This window comes from Rhinatrema bivittatum, chromosome 2, assembly GCF_901001135.1.
Source record: "Rhinatrema bivittatum chromosome 2, aRhiBiv1.1, whole genome shotgun sequence".
Taxonomy (NCBI): Eukaryota; Metazoa; Chordata; class Amphibia; order Gymnophiona; family Rhinatrematidae; genus Rhinatrema; species Rhinatrema bivittatum.
Window position 1 is genome coordinate 615,460,022 of NC_042616.1, and position 21,554 is coordinate 615,481,575.

The 21,554-nt window shown below is 38.8% G+C and overlaps 1 protein-coding gene across 4 annotated transcripts in view; it reads right to left on the minus strand.

Moving 5' to 3' along the window:
• Window positions 1-21,554, minus strand: part of TRAPPC8 (trafficking protein particle complex 8) — a 431,358-nt gene that overhangs the window by 139,416 nt on the left and 270,388 nt on the right. For all 4 annotated transcript variants that reach the window (XM_029591182.1, XM_029591181.1, XM_029591183.1 and 1 more), the window contains 2 exons: window positions 19,575-20,017; window positions 2,844-2,991 (listed from right to left, as the gene is read on the minus strand). In XM_029591182.1, the coding sequence (XP_029447042.1) occupies window positions 2,844-2,991; window positions 19,575-20,017 (591 nt within the window). The remainder of the gene's footprint in view (window positions 1-2,843; window positions 2,992-19,574; window positions 20,018-21,554) is intronic.

The following is a 21,554-nucleotide window of genomic DNA, read 5'->3' on the forward strand; positions in this document are numbered from 1 at the left end:
CACTAAAACACTTTTTAAAATTTTATTAAACTTTTGGCATACAATAAATTATAAATACAAAAAGACCGCAAATGCTGTTCTATCAGACAAAGCAACCTAAAGAAACCACCTAGAACAGTGAAAATATATATCAAACATTTTAAAAATGTATCAAAAAATGTTTTAAAGAATCTATTCTTTTTATATTTTAATATAGTCAATCTGATTTAAATAAAAAATATAATAAATCCCAATAAAATATCATTGCAGAACACAAACAAATCCCCAAGACAAGGACCGAAAAAATGACAAGACTACGACGAACACCACAGAAAATATATGGAAAAACAACAAAAAAAAAACCTACTTGAAACATCTGAACAGATAGTCATGGAGAAAGAGCTGTATGATGAGCAATACACAAGACACCTGTCAAAAATCCTCTTAAATATGTTTCTATAGCATCCAGTAATATGGGTGACTCAAAAATTGTCAATGACGATGATATGTTACCATTCCGATGTTTAAATCATTAACAATTTCCATAATAAATGCGTGGACATACTTTATTTTGTAACCTCACATTAAATATGCAGTCACTTGCCTGTACTTTACCATTTGTTAATGAAATCATTCAACTGACAATATCTAATTCATAATATATTCTATAAACAACCTAAAATCCTGTAATATTTAGATTTCTCCCCCAATAATCCAAATCTCAGTTTTTCAAGGTCTGCAATATCCTTGATTTCTCCACTAATGTTCTAGGAAGAGTTAAACTAAACAGCTCATTTTAAAATTCCAATTTAGCAGCAGTATAAGCTAAACCTAGTACACTTTATTGCATCAAGGCCTTAAATAGCAAAACTGAAAGAACAAGTAGGCAAGCAAGCAAGTTAGCTGCTTTAGACAAAAGAAAATCTCTCTGGAATGCAAATCAATTAAAAATAAAAACTACCTACCAACTACCCGCAAGAAATTGAAAACATTTTTCAAATTCTGGGCAAAGTTAGAAAAACACCTCCACTTGTATTCAAACCCTTTCCAAGAACGGCAGTGGTTTCTATTGAAAGGTGAGAACTTATATTGCACTCTTAGCCCGACTCACTGGTATGCTGGTTAAGTTTAACTTTAGAAGCTAACAATTAGCAAAACTGAAGCATGCAAGCTGCTTTGGAAAAAAATATATTTGCTATGTAATTAAAATGAAAACTAAATTCAAAATACCAGGCATATGCTAGGGTGTATGCTGTTTGACCCCAGTTTTGCTAGTTCAATGCAAGCATCTGTTCTTCAAATGGCATGGTACCTGTCTTTTTACTGTATGTATTCCTGTCATTTGTGGTTCTTCTCTAACCCCTTTCTCCAAAAATGTTAGGTCTGCATCTCTGCACATTCCACTTTTTCACCTCTGTTTTATAATCATACCCCTGCAATCCTCCTTTCATTAATATATCAAAAAGTTATCTCACCTTGACTAATTAGCTATTTTCTTTCTGATTACACCTTTGGTATCTTTCCCCTGTTTCTCTCAGCTTTTCCAGATAGTCATCACTGTCTTCTTTCAGAATGCCAATCTTTTGCCATATTTTCAGTCACTTCTTTACAAAACTGTATCAGTCTTTACTTCCTCTTACTTTTATCACTTTCTTTATATAAAGATTTGTTGCTCTTACAATGACTATTGATTTAGTCCTTTCTTCTACTTCACCTAGATCTTCCCAACCGGCCAGGACTTCCCTAAGGTTCTCTCCCATCTTAAAGTTGGCACTCAAAGTCCAGGACTCTGAACTGTGTGTGACCTATCTTTGCTTTTGCTTTTATATTAAGCTACTCTGCTGAATTACTAGGCCCAAGGTATCCATCTACAAGTATTGCATATGAAGGAAAATATTTCCAAAAACAAACTTTAGTTCTGCAACCTAAAAGTTCAAAATTTGTCTTCTATTACCCTTGATCAGTGAATTAAAAAAACCCCTTTACAAATCACCTCTATTCTGTTTTTGAACTAATTTCAACATAGAAAACTGTAAATCAATCATATTAAAGCAACAGAAGTGCAGCAGGCACAGGAAAAGTAGGAGGTGCTATGGGTCATCTTGGAAAGGGGAGCCAGCACTTCCATCTATACTGGCATGATCTACAAACATCAGACACAGGTGGTACAGCTGACTAAAGATCTAATCCAAGATTTGCATAGAACTGCAATGAAAGGGGAGGTGTAGCTGATGGGAGATTTTAATCTTTCAGACGTGGAATAGAGTATCACATATACAGAACTTGTTACAAGTAGAGAGTTCCTGGACTCTCTTCAGCTATTTAGTAATAGAACACCCCAGGGAGGGAGGGAGGGACCAAACTCGATGTGGTATTCACAAACTGGGAAAGTTTCTAATGTGCAGGTAAGCTGTCTTCTGAACTTAAGTGATCCTCACACAGTGCAGTTAAATGTAAGAATAAAGGCTGAGAGAGGGCATACAAAAGGTCTTGGGGATCAAAACTATTGACTTTGTGAAAATGAGTGAGAACATTACGGAGGTGCTAACTGGGTGGAATGGTTTTTTGGGAAGTAGAAAGAGGGCTAACCTAAAGAGCTATAGGGCAAGAAATAATTAAATTAGGATGGTAAATAAACACATGGAAAAAACTACAGTTAGAATTTATGTTGCTTATGTTTGTTTTATTGTGTTTTGATTGTCATGGTTTGTATTGGACTATGTTTTATGTGCTTATTATGTATGTATGGCTGCTCCCTGCTGAGATGTGTGGATCAGCGAGATATAAATTTTATAAATAAAATAAAGTACATAAAGAACCTAAACTTGTTAAAACAGCACATAAGTATAACTATTTAAACTTACAGTATTCATATTTTCCACATCCACAAACACCAGCATATTGCCACCTTTGCTGTCTTCATCCTCAAGAGCATTACTTCTGCAGATAGTGGCTTGTACATTCAGTGACCGGCTTGTACAAATAATTGCTGTGTGTCTTAACACCCTATGGCTAAGAAAAACAAAAGAGTTTAGTTTTAAAATTATACTACCAATGTCTCAAATTCTATTTATAGTGCATTCTTTTAAAACCACTGTCAAACTAAATCAATACTAGTGTATGACAAATTTCAAAGTCAGTGCTGAATTTCAAGAACATATCAAATACAAAAAAAGGTGTACATATTTATAGATAAATTGGGCAAAGTATCTGTTGCATTTGTCAAGGTATCAAATAATAGACTGTGGTCATAGAAGCACTTTAAGTCACAATTTTAGCACTACAATATACCAAGCCATGGTATTTTTTAGGGTTTCTAAATGTGTTTAAAATCTCATCCAATATCATCCTAAAAGACTTGAAAGTGCATTATCAGATTAAAAAACCACAGTCTACACAGGTTTTAAAATATTATTAAACAATGACATCCATATTAAACGTATATAACACCACTGAAATTCAATAAATTCCCCCCATAAGCTTGCACTTTTGGAGCAAAATAATCAAGCACTTGTAGATAGGATGTAACACTTGGAAAACTGCTACTGTTACTCCAAACCTTGGTCACCATTAGGTATTCCAGTAATCAAAGTGTCCTACAAACAGATGTCCCTACACCGCCAGTATTTCAGCATTATCCTAAGCCTTGGCTCAGGAAATCTCTACAAAAATAAAATGTTAACCGCTATTTTTTTTGTCCAAAAAGATCCCAGTTAATCACAATAATTTTTTGGACTCCATGTCTCAAAACATAAGTTAAAATGACTGACCAAACTGTCAACATTTTTAAAGAGGATGCTTCCATATCAGACTAATTACAAACAAGATTCACATCTGTCAAAAAACAATTGGAGCAGCTTAAAAGAAGATGTTCTATTTAATATCTTTATTTAAATCAGCCAGAGACATGGAATTTAAAGTATAAATCTACCACTGTTCGTGACAAAACATGGAATCCTGGTCACAGCCTTGTATACTCAAAAAAGGTTGTTCCAAAATAGCAAAAATTATGGTATTAAATTGGTGGGAAAAACTTTACAATGTTCTAACTTAGCATTCAGTTTTTCACAACTGACGCAATTTCGATGTTCCATCATGCAGGTGCATAGTGTCTGTGCAGTCTTGCCTACATATACCAATTGACAAGAACAGCAGATGGCATAAATGACACCTCTGAAACACCATATGGTTAAACTCTTAAAAGAATAAGGAAACAAAGTATGAAGGACATACAAAATACATGCTCCAAGAAAAATGTTCACATGTAATATCAAGATATCAATATTTTACAATGTGCTCTACAGTAGAACAGATATACTGTATACATGGAATGCACTACACTGTCATGATATTACACCTATGTTTAAGTGCAAAAATTGGGGAGCCTGCAAAAACAGTATGTAATTTCAAAATATCCCAATATCACCTAATAGCACATTGTACTAAAAATGTTTTGTAGGTTAATGGCAACACATACTAGCCAATCCTGGGATTTTATCCAAGCTCGAGTGTAAGCTTGCTTGATAAGGCCATTAACTCTCGCCCTACCTCCGTGGGCCCCCGCTCCGGCCACGGGGAAGCTTCACACTCACCTCCTCCTGCTTCTTCTTCGAAAGCGCGGTGATCCGGCTTACTCTCCGCTCTCCGCCCACCGCCGCAGGAAGCCACAAGACAGGACCTCCTCCTCCAATCCTCCTCAACCAATCCCGGAGAAGGCCTGGGGATTTCAATCCCGGACATCCGAGGCGCCGTGCGCCGAGCGTCGCGCGACAAAGGGGCGCGCCCCTTCGTGCAGCCCCTGAGCCCTAATACTCACTACTACTACCAATGTATAACCCTAATCGGAAGCCGGCTGAAGTCCTTTTTAAAACAAACGAGACTCCCGAGCGTGCTAGCCAGGGCCGCTTACACCCTCCAAGTCAGCCACTGAAATTCCTCACCAGCACCGCAATCGCCCACTCTCAAACAACCATCCAGTACGACACATCCAAAGACAAACTGACTCACCTGGGCCTTCACTAGAAGGCGGAATATAGCTCACACCAAGCGCCAGCATCCACTCTTATACCAACACAGCAATCACTACCACAGTCTCCAGAAAGTACTCCAGCGTGCTCAGCAAGTGCTCCACAGTCATTCAGAAACCAACCATCCATACTGCATCCAGCAACCACTCATCTAACATCCATCCATCCAACCATCTATCCTTCTACCATCAATCCAACAGCCACTCAACTAATCTTCTTCCAAGAGCCACTCATCTATCATTCACCAAGCTCCCAGCTCCCTGTTATCTTAACTACAATTCCTGTTTTCAAGAAAGGTTACAATACAACCCACTAGCAACTCAACATGCACCCTTATTCCTATACCTACAATCCCCTACACTCCCAAACTCTCATCCAACAAACCCAGGATGCTAGGCATCCGACACCAGAGATTGATTCCAATTATGATCTCTCCCATTTCACAAACGCTAGGATTAACACTATTTACACTCACACTATTCAACGCCCAATCGATCACAAAAAAACTCCACCTCCTCAACGACCACCCCGATATCTGCGCCATTACTGAAACATGGCTGAAAACCACAGACACTGTACTTGTAAACCAGCTCCCTAACCACCTCTATGACATACACTCAATTCCCAGAATCAAAAAATGGGGAGGAGGGATCATGCTAGCCACTAAAAAGGGCCTAGGGCTCTCACTACAAACATCCACCACAATAAACAACACTGAAATTGCCTTTTTCAATTCGGACCATCTACAAATAGCCATAATCTACTCACCACCAGGAACCTTAGATACAGACCCCTCACCTTTAATTGAATTCACAAAAAAACATTTTAAACAGGACAAACCAGCAATCTTGATGGGAGACTTTAATCTACATGTAAACAGCGCTCCTCCAACCCATAACTGCGACATCCTTCTCACAGCACTCAATCATCTAGGCTTCAATCAGATTGTCAAAGATCCCACGCACAAAGCGGGACATACCCTAGACTTGATCTTTCTCAACAACGGATTAACTTCTACCAATAACCCTACCTGCGTTCCGGTCCCATGGTCCGACCATCACCTCATCTCTACAGAACTTCAAATTAAAGACCAGCCTCGTCCCATATTCCCGGCAACCACATTACGATACAGGAAACCCTGCTCCATAGACAATCTTAGCAATCTGCTTACCAAAGAACTCGACCGACTGGATCTCTCAGACGCCACCTCAGCTATCAACTCCTGGCTCAATATAACAAACGAGGTTGCTGATTGTTCCTGTCCCTCCATCACTAAATCCTTAAAACCACCCCAAGCCAACAGACATCCGTGGTACACTCCAACACTCAAAATCCTTAAACAAGAACTTCGGAAAAAAGAAAACAGCTGGCGTAAGTCTCCTTCCACCATCACAACGCTCAACTACAAATCCCACCTCAACACATACAGATTAGCCATACTCAAGGCCAAAAAAGACTTCTTTGCAAAAAAAATCCACAACTTTGCACTCGACTCTAAAGCCTTATTCTCATTTGTATCTTCCCTAACAAAACCCTCTGCTTCTATCATCCCAGATGAACAAGCAGCCAGCAAAGCTGCGGAATTAGCGATCTACTTTGACAAAAAGATCACCAACCTCCTTAAGCCAATTTCCACCCAACAACCAACAGCATCACACCCTAGTATCGCATCACATTACAAAGAAAGTAGCCTATCAGCGTTCGAGACACCATCATCATTGGAGATCGAGATTATTCTCAAGAAGCTCAAACCCTCCTCTCATCCACTGGATACCATACCCTCCAATCTTCTCCTATCGACTCCCAACACCATTTCCAAAGCATTAGCAGACATCATCAACTGCTCTTTAACTCAAGGAAAGGTCCCAGATCAGCTCAAAATAGCCATTCTGAAACCCTTATTAAAAAAACCTAACCTCTCAACAGATGACCCTGCAAACTTCCGCCCTATCGCTAACCTTCCCCTGATCTCAAGAGTGATGGAAAGATTCGTCAACAAGCAACTGTTGGAGTACCTGGAGGAGAACAACATACTCTCCCCGTTCCAGTTCGGCTTCAGAAAATCGCAAAACACAGAAGCTCTACTTGCATCGCTATCTGACACCATCCTCCTCAATCTTGAAAAAAAACAACCATACCTCCTCGCTCTTCTTGACCTATCCGCCGCATTCGACACAGTCAATCACACCATCCTTCTCGAGCGGCTATCCGATATAGGAATTCAAGGAGAAGCTCATTGCTGGTTTCAATCATTCCTTGAGAATAGATTCTATAAAGTTAAAATCAACAACGAAGAATCGCCTCCTATCAAATCATCACGAGGAGTACCACAAGGATCATCCCTCTCCCCTACGCTATTTAATATTTATCTGCTTCCACTCTGCCACCTTCTCTCCAACCTCAAGCTAAAACATATTTTCGCTGATGACATTCAGATACTCCTTCCCATCACAGAATCTCTGCAAAGAACTTGGGCACATTGGATTAATTGCCTACAATCCATCAACTCTCTGCTATCCAGCCTGAACCTCATACTCAATTCAAACAAAACAGAAATCCTAATCATCTCGCCAGACGAAAACCATACCCTCATCAACTCCAAAAGCGCAACACAATTCACAAAATTATCTATCAACCACTCCCCTTCCGTCAGAGACCTAGGGGTGCGTCTCGACAACAAATTCAACCTTAAATTCTTCATTACCAACACAACTAAAGAATGTTATTTCAAACTGCAAGTGCTAAAAAATCTGAAACCACTCCTCCACTTTAGTGACTTCCGTCTAGTAGTCCAATCTATAATTCTGTCTAAGTTAGACTACTGCAACTCTTTACTGCTAGGTCTCCCGCTCTTATCTACAAAACCCTTACAGATGGTGCAGAACGCTGCAGCGAGGCTACTCACCAACACAAATAAAAGAGCCCACATCACACCTATTCTTCGCAGCCTTCACTGGCTTCCTATAAAAGCCAGAATTACCTTCAAGACACTATCAATGATTCACAAGGATATTATGGGCATCGCCCATCTAAATCTAAACTCGCAACTCCGCCCTCATACATCACAAAGACCCATCAGATACAACTACAAAGGTTCCTTATATGCTCCCCCGATGAAAACTTCACTTACAAAACGAGTACTCTCCAGAGCCGGGCCCACTCTCTGGAACTCATTACCGCCGGATCTACGCCAAGAGACTTGCCATCTAACTTTTAAGAAAAACCTAAAAACATGGCTCTTCCGGCAAGCCTATCCAGAATCACAAGAACATTCTGACACCGGTCAAAGAACAAAATAGTCCACCACAAGCTCCTCGACCACCCATGATCTGGACAGTCCACCTGTATTGAATACACTCTTCTGTTGATGCATTAGTTCGTCGAGCTCTTGCACTACTCATGTTTGCGCCCATCTACACATTATTCTACTAACTGTATATCCCAAGTTACACTACCCCTATTTAGCCAGTACCCATATTTATTCCACGTTACTTTGTCGAGTTACTGTTGCCTATGTAATATTTATTGATGTTCCTATGTTCAGAAACTCTATTTATTGTAACGCCTTAACCGCGACAGTTTTGTTCTTTGGAAACCGACTTGATTTGATACTTGTATTAAGAAGGTCGGTATATAAAAATCCTAAATAAACAAATAAATAAATAATATGCTGCGGATATCCCTGTTGTATGAATCAATGACATCTTTCCATGTTAGTGGAACATAAAACATTGCAAGCGTAAAAATTGGCAAAATGGGAGATTCTCTCAAATTTTTTTGGATGACTAGAGTACTTCAGAATAGTGCTGTGGTTGGTATCTTTCTTGTTAATGGGGAAAAAAATGATGCTGGTAATAACTATATCTTAAAAAGGTGCAGAGTGTGTGTAAAATGCAGATTAGGGTCGCATGTATTAAGCCACACAAAAAAAAATCCTTCTAAGTTAACATACCTTGTGACTAGATCATAATGTCATCAATATATCTGAGCCACAACTTGATGAACGCTTAACGACCAAATCTAAAAAAAGATGTTTAATTTCTCCTACGTATAAATGTGTTGCATCAAGGGCTACCTGTAGCCCCACAGCTGTTCTCTTTTATTTGTTTGAAATATTTCTTATCAAACATAGAACTAAAGCAGAAAGTTTCACTCAAAAATCACTAGGTGTGCGATTTGGCAAGCAATGAGTTTCTAAAAACTTTTGAATAATGGAGTACGCTCCATTTGTGGGATATTGATATATAGTTACGAGATGTCAATAGTCATTAACAAAAAGTTATCAAAAAGGTCAATTGTAAGACTCTAGACAAGTGATATCTCAAAAACCACAAATATACAAAGGTAATTTAGATACAAATGGAAAGAGGAATTTCTTAGCAAACAATAACGGCTCAAATAATGAGCCTTCAGAGGAAATTATAGGTATATGTAGGCAACACCACTCAAACACTATGCATCCTCATGACTGAACATCAAAGCTACATCAATCATGAAAAACTAGATGTTCCATTTGTAGAACATTATAAAGCTTTTTCCCCATCAATTTCATGACTTAATTTTTGCTGTTTTGGGACTTTTTTTTTTTTTAATTATATACGAGGTGGTGACAGATTCCATTTTGTTACATCACGAACAATGGTGGATTTATACTTTAAATTCTGCTTCTCCATCTGGTTTAAATAAAAATACAGAATGCAGCATCTTCTTTTAAGTTGCTCCAATGTTTTTTTTTTTGACAATGTTTTTTTTCATTGATCTGTTCATATGGAGTTGACCTCTTTAAAAATGTTGATGGCTTAGTCGACCATTTTAACTCACTTTTTGAGATAATGGAATCTGAAACATTGTGGGTATATTGTGATTGACTACCATCGTTTGGGGAAATTAAAGTGGTTAACATTTTATTTTTGTAGCGATTTCCCCAGTCAAAGGCATTAGGACAATGCCAAAACACCAGCAGTATTGTGAAATCTATTTGTGAAACATTCCATTGTGATTACCAAACATCTAGGTGACCGAGGTTTGGCGTCACAGTAGCAGTCTTGGAGGTTTGGAGTCACAGTAGCAGTCTTGGCTAGTATGTGTGTTGCCAGTCTTACAAGTGTTATGTCTTATCTATAAGTGCTTGATGCCTTTGATTTCTGAAAATTGTATCCCCTACTTCCTTCAGTGTTTGATTCACAAGTGGAATACCACAGACAGCTGCTGGCACATTTTCAAGCTGGTACAAATTTAAAGGCTTGCAGAATCAGTGTGCATGATCGCAGTGGCTTGAAATGATGTGAATTTGTAGAATTTTCTATGATCATTGATTTCTGAATAATTTAACCTCCTACCCCCCCTTCAGTGTTTGAGCCACAAATGGAATATCCTAGAACTGCTGCTGGCATGTTTTTGTGCCGATACATGTTTAAAAGCTTGTAGAATCAGTGTGTATTATCGCAGCAGGCTGAAATGCTGTTAATTTGTAGATTTTATGAACTTTGATTTCTGAAAATTTTAACCTCCTACCCCCTTCAGTGTTTGATCCAACAAATCAAATTTAGTAGTAGTAAAGACATGTAAGGTCCTGAGGTCACTTTCCCAGAGCAGTGGGTACAGTAAAGAGTAGTGTGTACAGTACAGAAAAGAATAAAGTCAGACATTTGTATAATATTTCATATGAGATGTGCAAGCATATGAGGAGGGAAGGGGGGAGATGTGATCAGTCAGAAGTGAGCCAGGTCTGTAAAGGTTTGAAATGAGCAGAGGAAGCCGGAAGTGGAGCGTTCGCCTTCGGTGAGCCTATTGACCCTCCGTGTTTGCCATCGATCCCTGCTCCTGACGTCACCCTGAGGACCCTCTAACGCCCATAAAATCGGCGTCACTCCGGCGACAGGGTTGCAGAGGAAGCCGGAAGTGGAGCGTTCGCCTTCGGTGAGCCTATTGACCCTCCGTGTTTGCCATCGATCCCTGCTCCTGACGTCACCCTGAGGACCCTCTAACGCCCATAAAATCGGCGTCACTCCGGCGCATCGCAGTCGCCGGCGCATCGCCTAAGGGGCGCGCGCTGCTTTGTCCGGCTTCGTCAGGCTTAGGAGGGCTATAGGAGGTCTCCCTTTCACTTCTAATGCCACAAAGGCCAATTGTTAATCACAGTTAACTGGACATAGACGAACTTCCTGGTTTGAGTTATTTGAAGAAATCATGCCGTCTAAACGAAAAGGGAAGGTGAGGGTTTACCCTCCCACATCTTTCCCATCTCCTATACAACAGGAAATAACTCGATTTATGCTGGCTTCTGCACAAAAATCTCCAGCAGCCAAGGAATCAGCTGAACCAGCACTACAGGGAGGTAGGACTGGCTCTATTGATGAGGCTTCGCTGAGCCCAAACCTGGGTCTTCCACCATTGCAGAGGGCAAGTCTAATATCTCCCGGAACATCATCGGAACAGATAAGTCCCCTTTCTTTTAAGCTTGACTTGGGTACATCAGGGGACAAAGATCCAGAGGCAGGAATAGAGCCAGGCCAGTCCAAGGAGTTGGAGAACCTGGCTCTTCAGGAATCTGCCACTGGAACGGGTAATCTTCTGGCTGGTGGTGATACTGTGGAAGTGTTGGCACGCCCTAAGGTGGTAACACTAGAATTGGTATGGGACCTGATGGTAACTATGTCGAACAATATTAAAGGACTGGATAAAAAGATTGATAGTATTGCGGGTAAAAATCAGCAGGATGTAACGGAAATTAAGAATGAATTGATAAAATCAGAAGAGAGGATTAAAAACCTTGAAGATTCTAGTAAAAAAACTTTGGAGTTTCAATATGCGGTAGTAAAAGATAGGGATTGCCTCTCTAGGAGATTGGAGAACTTTGAGAATAATTTAAAACGTCTGAATTTGCACCTGCTCAACTTCCCAAGGGTAGTTGGGCAGGTTCCAATGGAGACCTTAAAAAGTTTCTTGAAAAATGTATTGTCTTTTTCAGATGAGGAATTGCCGTATATAAGTGTTTGTTATTTTCTACCAAAGAAAAATGACAATATAAATATTTCAGAACAGCCTTTTCAGGGAGATCTCACTAATTTCCTAGAGAATTCTACTGAACAGATTATAGATAGGGGAATATTATTAGTTTCTTTTGTGAATCTTTATGATTTAAATAAAGGAATGAAGAAATATTTCTCAAAATTTCCAATTTCCTTTTATGATGATATAGTAAAAATTTTCCCCGATTTATCATATTCAACCCAGCTTAAGAGAAAAGGTTTTTTAACCTTACGGCAAGAAGTGTTATCTTTGGGGTTTTCGTTCAACCTGAGATTTCCCTGCAAATGTTTATTAAAAAAAGAACAAGATATGTTTATTTTCTTTTTACCAGACCAATTAAAAGAATTTTTAGAACAAAGGAAATTACCTACCTCGTCCCCAATATCTGGTGAATAAGAAAAAAAAAAAGGGTGCAGAAACTGTGAAATGTAATTAAGGATTATTTGACATGATATCTCCCTATGTTTTCTTTGGCCTTTGATTATGTTGTTGGTAGATATCAGATATTACAATTGATTTAGAAACAGTATGAATATGTGAAATCTTGGAAGTTAAGAAATTTTTGTTTTAAATGAATAAGATTTATTTGTAACAATTATGAAAATCAATAAAATATAAATATTAAAAAAAAAAGGTTTGAAATGTTTTTTTCTGTCTTCTTGTTACTGATGCTGTTGATGTTTTTAGCCTTTGTTGACAAGAGCTGTAGATAGATTATTCATTATCTCTTTGTATTGTTTGAAATTGTGTCAGTCTTCAGTCTGATTGCTATTCAAGTCAAACATTCGCTCTGTGTGCTATCAAAGAAGTACTTGCTTCCCACTAAGAGAACTTTTCTTGTGCAATAATTTACAGAAGCATCTATTCCGGCCTGATTAGATCAGGTTAGGTATATATGTATTTCATACTGTAAATTTGGGTCCAACTTGAATTATATTGTGAATATGTACAATATTGAGTCAAAAATGATGAAAATTCACAGCATTTCAACCTGCTGCGATGATGTACATAAATTAAGTCTTTACACTTCTCAACTGCATAAAAAAGTGCCTGCAATGGCTAGTTAAACTGTATTTTGATGTTAAAAATACAAACACCTGTAAAAAAAAAAAATCTTAAAATGTGAACAATAATTTTATTTGAATTGTCAGTAATTTTGTTTTCTTTCAAATATAGAGTCTAACACAAAATTGCATATTTTAGTGCCAGCGGCTGATCTAATATTTTAGCAAATCCCGGGTAGCTGTCACAGATTGTACCACCAACACTTAGAAATAGACATAAGCAGAATTATCTATGCTTAATACAGAGCATCAATTTATGCACCAAAAATTTTTTTTTCCAATTATAGAGCCTAAAACATAGGTGTACGAAAACATGCATGTGGTAGTTCTAATGTGTAGCCATTCCTGGCGGTTTGTAGTACATTTTTAGATTTTACTGTACATGCACAGTCGATGTTTTAACTTTTATGTTTAAGGATTTTGTTGGTTATTGGATCTAATTTAATGTTCACTTTAAAAACATTTACTATCAACAAACCAAGCTCTACAATGAGTTCCTTTATTGTAAGTCATATGATACTAACAGTAAAGAAAACACTGTCAGTCTGCACTACCAAAACTTTGAAATAAACAAAACACAGAATTGCCTGTGCTTAATACAGAGCATCAATTTGTACACCACTATGGTTTTCTAACGAAGCAGCTGAAAAAGTAAAAGAGAAAAGGTTTCAAACTACAAGAGATTGAAAAAAAGGAAGACAGACAACAATATCTGGAAAAATAGGAAATAGTCAAGAATACAAAAATTCAAATAGAAAAAAATAGCAAATATGGTAAAACAGGAGGGATGAGACTTTTTTTTAAAGATATGCTAGTGATGGAAGAAAGCACAAGTGTAACATTCTGAGACTCAAGAGATGAAGGAGAGGAATGTGTAAAAAAAATATAACTGCTTAACAAATATTTCTGTTTGGTGCTCACTGTGGAAGGGCCAGCAACAGGACCATATAAAACAAATACGATATGAAGTGAGATAACCCTCAATCGATTTTCAGAAAAGTGTGTACATGAGGAGCTAACTAAACTTAATGTAGATAAGGTGATAGGGCCAAATGAGATACATCTGAGGGTACTAAGGGAACTTAGATATGTCCTGACAGCTAGCTGACGTTTTCAATGCTTCCAGAAGACTGGAGACTGGCAGATGTGGTTCCTATTCATAACAGTGAAAGTAAGGAGGAGGCTACGGAACTACAGGCCAGCTAGTCTGACCTCTGTGGTATGCAAATTAATGGAATCATTGCTAAAACACAGGGTAGCACAGTTTTTGGAATCCATTGGATTGCAAAAATCTGAAGCACCATGGTTTTACCGGAGGTAGATCTTGTCAGAAGAATCTTTGTTTCTTTGAGCAAGCGACCAGAGAGTTGAATAAAGGGAGAGCACTAGATGGGTTTCACTAAGGCCTTTGACATGTTTCCGCAGATGCGACTTATAAATAAATTAAGCACCCTTGGTATGGGACCTACAGTGACTGGTTTAGAAAATGGCTGAGTGGGAGGTGACAAAGGGTAGTGGAAGGAGGTGTTACTAGCCATGTGCCTCAGGGATCAGTCCTTAGACCCCTTCTTTTCAATACTTTTCTGAGCAACATAGTGGAAGGATTGTTGGGAAAGGCTTGTCTTTTTGCTGAAGACACCAAAATCTGCAGCAGAACAGAAAGCCAGGAAGGTGTGGAAAACATGAGGAGGGATCTAGAAAAGCTTGAGGAATGGTCTAGAGTCTGGCAACTAAGATTTAATGCTAAAAAATGCTGAGTAATGCACTTAGGATGCAAAAACCCAAGGGAGAGTTAAGTATCGGGGTGAAAATTTTCTCATTACGAAAGGAGAGAAGGGATCTCGGGATGATTGTAACTGATGATCTTATTGGTGGTCAAACTGATAGATAAAGCAACGGCAAAAGCCAGAAAGGAGCTTGGCTGCATAGGGAGAGGAATGTTAAGACAGAAAAAGGAGGAGATACTGCCCCTGCATAGGTCTCTGGTGAGACTTCATTTGGAAAACTGTGAACAATTCTGGAGTCCACAACTTTCAAAAGATATAAACATGGAGTCATCCAGAAGATGGCTACTAAAATGGACAGTGGTCTTCGTTCTAAAGCATATGGGGACAGGCTTTATCATCTAAACATGCATACTCTAGAGCAGTGGTTCTCAATCTTTTTCCCATCATGACACACCTGACAGACCACACTCACATGTGTGAGACACTGCTCATTATAATTCACGGCAGAAATAAAAAATAAAGGCCCAGTATTATTTTTATTGTTAAGAATGACACAAGGGAAAGATATATATACTGTCTGTACAGAAATTGCATAAATAGTAAACATCCCACACCAAAACAGCACCAATTTCCAGCACTTAAACAGTAAAAACCATACTTAAAAGGCAACACTGAAAATATTACACCAGGACTTAAGACATCAATATACCTCCTATTAGGAAAACGGAACAAGCCAGGCTACTATAGAGACCTACACAAACTACACGCAAGCAGAAAACCTCACCTGAATCACATATGCTGACCCTCACCTAACAAAGAATAAAGAGACCAAAACGCATAACTAGAAGCATGCAGATAAAAACTGAATTGGAAACTGCAACAAGCCAGTGTAACTGTATGCAGTGTAACAAAGGAAAAAGAGAAACATCACCAGTCCTTATAAAACAAATCAAGAAATATAAAATCAATAGCAGCAAAACCATGCTAACAAAAAGAACAGATTTAGAAACAGCTGATGAATGGAATATCCAATAATTATAAACTCATATCAAAAATTTCTAGATACCAATAAAATATTTCAAAATGGCAGACACAAAGGCCCAATAATGAAAAATGATACAAAAAATGTTTTGCTCTGCATACCTGGGAATGTTTGATATCCAGGTGCCCTGAGATTGTTTTGAATTAGCAGGAGGAGGGATGGTTTGCTTCCAACTTTCTCCTCTCAATCACTCACATATACACATGCTTTTTCTCTCACTTAAATAGGTTAATTACACATTTACACACATGCTGTCTTTTCATGCTCACACATACAGGCTTTCAATCACACACATACGTGCTGTCTTTTTCTCTCACACACAGACTCATTCACATGCTTAAAAACATGCTCTCTCTCATTTACACACAGGCTCTCAATCACATTCGCATGCTCCCTCACCTAAACCAGCTCTCAATCACACACACACACACACACACACATGGTCTCTTTTACTTATACACACAGGCTCTTAATCATACATACATATGATCTCTCACACACAAAGGATCGCAATCACACATGCATACTCTTTCACACAAACAGGTTTTCAATCACAAACTTACACATACAGGTTCTCAGTCATATACTTCCATTCATGCTCTCTCACACACATACACTTTCACATATACAGGCCTCAATCATTCACATACATGCTGTCTCACACACACACGGCACCTCAAACACATATGCTTGCTCATTCACTCACTCCCCCCCCCCCCCCGAACTAGAGGCAGCAGCAGTCTCCTCCACTTCCAACCCTAAAGGCAGCAGCAAACCTCCTTCACTTTTAGCCCTCGTGAAGAAAGGAGTCCCATAGGCCGCGGGGGTTGACGTTCTTCGTTTTTCTCCGAGCCGTGCTGCTCATTCCTCAGGCTGCGCCTCTCTTTTCTTCGAGCCGACAGTGCCCGCACTAGCATGGTCTCTTCTTCCTGCACACACACCCGCTGCTCACCACTTCCTCTTCTGGGCCGCGGGAAGAAGAGTGCGTGCCGGTGCCGCTGACTCCAGCTGTCCTTCTGCGTTCCGCCCGGGATATCAACATTTTAAGCCTGGGTGGAGGACCTATTTTGCTCGGGTAGGGGGAGCAGCTGGGTCAGCGAGGGACCAGGAAGTGTGGCGACACACTGGTTGAGAACCACTGCTCTAGAGGAAAGGCGAGATAGGGGAGATATGACAGACATTTAAATCTCTCAAAGTTTTCTACGCACAGGAGGCAAGCCTATTTCAATGGAAAGGAGGATCTAGAATAAGGGGTCATAGGATGAGGGTGAATTGGGGTTGACTCAGCAGTAATCTTAGGAAATATTCTTTTACAGAAGATAGTGAATGCATGGGACAGCCACCTACTGGAGGTGGAGGAGACAAGAACAGTATCTGAATTGAAAAAAAGCATAGGATAAATACAGGGTCTCTCTGAGGGAGTGATAGGAATTATAAAGCTAAATTAGTTGAGTGGATGGGCAGCCTGGGTGGGCCATACAGTCTTTCTGCCGTCCTAATTCTATGTTTCTATACTTGAGTACTTTTCACTTGTCAGAAGAATACCAAAATGCTCTAATCCTTTTTAAAGTTTATCATCTCAGGAATGATTAGGAACACCAGATGGCATGATATAACATTGCATATCTAAATAAGAGGGCACTGTAAAGATATTTTATGATGCAGTTTCAGAATACACATAGCTGAAAAAGGACACTAAATATAAAAGACAGAAAATAAACAAACTTTATTATATACTTTAAATTTAGGGATGAATGCCTCATAATATGAGCAGTCAGGTTCTAAAGAAATTTGTCACATTTTAAGCAACACTTCTAAAAAATTATCTCCAGTCCTAGTTTGAAAAAAAAAAAAAAAAAAAGATGCAGCCCCAAAGACCAACCAGAAATACAATATTTTTGTTTACAAATAGGCTGAAAAATTAGGATCTAGGATTACAATTGTAAACACCATATTATCAGAAAATTTTCCAGTGGGTGAGGTTTATCCAGTTGCAAACACATATAACAGAAAACTGTCAAATTCCCTGTTTCAATGTTCTATGCACCGTACTCCACTGAATACATTGTCCAATATAAAAAAAAATGTTTTCATATCCAAGTCTATAATTGTATAGCAACTTAAAAGAGCATTTAATGACTCCATGACTTGCATTGTGTGTTTTAAAGAGCTCTAGATGTGTGTGCAAGTGTCAAAATTGCTTTGGATGTGAGCTCCAGGTGTGTTTAAGTTCATAGTCCCCGCTTGCCTTCCTAGTTCCCAAGCTGTAATTAATCTATTCTGTTTCCTACCTTTGTAAATACTATTAATGTGCTTTTAGATGTTTGCTGTTCCCTAGTTCATAGTTTACTGTTCCATGTAAAGGCAACGCCTAAAGTTTTTAGTTATCTGTAAACCGATACGATGTGCAAACGATTGTCGGTATATAAAAGTTTCTAAATAAATAAATAGTCGCCCCTTTCCCTCAGTTGGTATGAAGCCTGGATGGGAGCAAGTGGTTTGCTCTCACTCACACATGAAATGAGGTCAGCGGAGGTAGGGCTGGATTTCAGCTTTATCCCTGAAGAGTGTGTGTGTGTGTGCGTGCTGCTGGAGTTGCTCTGCCATGCTCTGGGTTTGGAAATGGAGTGCAAACGGATTCCTTTTCAAGGTAGGCTAGTGTTGCTCGGCTCAAACTCTGGGTCACAAACAGCAGAGAGCTTGGGTAAGATTGGGCTTTATGACATCCTACAGAACACTCAGCATCTGAACTTGCTCTCAAAACCTCTTAAGATTGCTCTGAAACACCCTCACAAGCCACTTCCCAACCCTTGGCTGGGTAGGAAGTGGCTTGTGAGGAGTGTCTCCCCTCAAGTCAGAACTGGAAGCTTCAGCTTGGGGGTCACACAGTGTCTAATTCAGCAGGCTACAGGGCTTTGCTTTATTCTGTCTTCTCTGGCCAGTCCAATTCTAAGATTTCAATTTGCCTTATCGAGTCTGGGATGTAGGTCTTTGGGTTCTTGCTCATCAGGTTCTAAGCCCTCTGTCCACACCATTGGGTGCCAGCCTTGAAGAAGCTCTAGGCTCCCAAAGAAATGCATTAATAGCAGCCAACATGTTTATGTTATGGATTTGTCTGCCTGCCTGCTAATCCCTTCCTGTGATATCACCTGTCAGAGATGGATGGACAACCAGAAAACAATTGTGTTTTCAATCATAAAAAGCAATAAAATTTAACTGGACTAATAACTTGCATTTTAAATGTGAAAATACAATAACTTCACCAGACCTTTAACTAAAATTCAATCATATAATAGCAGACAGCAGGACAGAACGTTTTCTGCTATTTAGTTTCCCAGAGACATTAGAATACTCAAGAGAAGGCTGTAATTACTAGCACTTGCATTTGGTATGTGATATTCAATCTGTCTTTCAAGCCACATGGGCCCCCCCAAAGCCTCTCTTTCATAACAGGTTATATTTAATATAAAAAAGTGGCAGTAAGGCTAGAACTTAAGTTAAAAACTAGGATTCTGGGCTTCAGAATCTGCTGATGTAGTTCCTTAAAGCAGTAGCATTTAGGCAATATCTTTTAGAGTCTCTAGTGTGCCAGTAAAGGAAGATAATGAATTTTATTTTCTTTATTACTGATGTTTCTAAGTATTTCTAGGAAAGTCTTATTTAGCATGTATAGCTTAAAATAAATTTGGAGTCCATAACTTACCATAGTTTTGACTGTTTTTCTGTACTTTCATAGTAAAACAAAAAGTTTATTTCGTGAACACCTTCTTCATCAGGTCCCCGTAACCATAAGGGAAGTTGCACTGAAGTCCCAGGATAAAGGACAGAGTCGAGAAGTGGGACTTCCATCACCTCTGACTGATTCACAGCACCAACGCCAAAGTCTACAGGAGCAGCTGAGGATGTCAGTGCCATGCACGCAGAGGTAGATTCTGTCACAACAGTTTTGTAAGCACTACAGTTCTCAGAAGCTGAGGGACTTAGTGGTGTTAGCACTGCAGTTCTGCTACCAAAAGTAAAAAACTCAGGTCGTTTGGAAACTACCTTCAGTCTAGTAAGAGGGCACTTGCTTACATTCACAAATTCTACATATGCTTTCCTGACTTCGCCACATAGTAGTCCTGTTGGAAAATTGATAAAGAACACCTATAAAAGACAAACAAAACAGTGCAATGTTATAAATAATTCAAATATATCTAACTCTTAAGACTCATCAGAGGTTATACAGAATATGTCTCTTAAAATTCAAGTCATTAAAGTTGTTAGACTAAAGCTGTTTGAAATGGATCAGCTCTCACTATTTCTAAGTGGATTCTACAGACCATGAACTAAGTTCTTTGAATTAACAGTCTGTCCTGAAAGTCAGCCATGACATTGGCAGACATCTCCACACAAAATCAGAGATGACTTGTATCAGAGCAAGAAAGGAATTTGGTTTTATTTTATCCTTTTGAAAAAGTTTTCAAAATTCACCATGATTCTGTATTACAAATGATGTAAGCAACAATGTTAAAATAATGCAAAAATTGCTGTCAGAAACACCTTATTAATTCATATTATATTGTACAGTAACTGACTTTTTTCTATTGTAAACAAAGAGCATGGGATAATTTGAAAAAGTGAATTGCCAAATATGAAACATCCACCAATTACAGAACTGTGATTTACCACTGTACTCATTCATCACTCCATTTATTTGTGAATAACAATGAGTTGCGAGGTTGCATTCATGTAATAAGGTATCATTGATGGGATGCAATGATGAACTTATGAAGAGTTACTAAATCTCAATCTCATGCTGAATTCCAATGTAGCTTTACTAGACATATCCAGGTACTACTCAGTTCAAGGCTATGGATACTCATTGTCTCTCAATTTGTAAAATAGCTCTTGAATACAGAAACTTAACTACACAGGTTAAATGAAAATAGAATTGGAAAGCATACCAACTTCATATTTCCTCACAAAAGATACTACATGCATGGGAAGAGAAAAAGTACAGCAACATCCATCAGGGCTGATACAAAGGTAATAATTACATCCAAACAAAAAAAAACTCTAATAAAAACTATGCATTTGTGGAGAGAGACAAAAAAGGATTCATAACTAAGATGTGGATTAATAACTTTGAATTCAGTTAATGAGGAAGCTATTGCCTGATTTCACATTCACTAAATACAATATACATATATTTTAAAACAATTCATTTTAAGGTTTCCCTAACAGAAAATTCCAGATACATCATCTTATACAACACTTCCGTGTACCTGATAAATCAACACTGATGTTGGTAGTACTATTTTGATGTTTAGAGCATGCTGTTACAGGTAATTGGTTATTTGTGCCAAATAACATTCAGAAGTACACACCATTTTCAGTCAGATATTATATAAGAATATAAACTAAGATAAAGCAGTTACTCTCCATAGACAGCAGGATTAATCAACCACACAAGAGGGTGATGACATTCTGATGGCCCCAAGATGGAAAAGCTCTCAAAACTCAGAAAAACAGGTGGTTTTACAGAGCATGCACAGGCATTCCTGAGTAGCAGCCCATCATGCTACACTCTTACGGGCCGATACAGTATGGTGTGCTCGGCCGAGTGCACCTTTAGCCCCGGTTTGGCCGCGCATTTTCGACGCGCTATTTTTACCCCTTATACCGTAAGGGGTGACGCGGC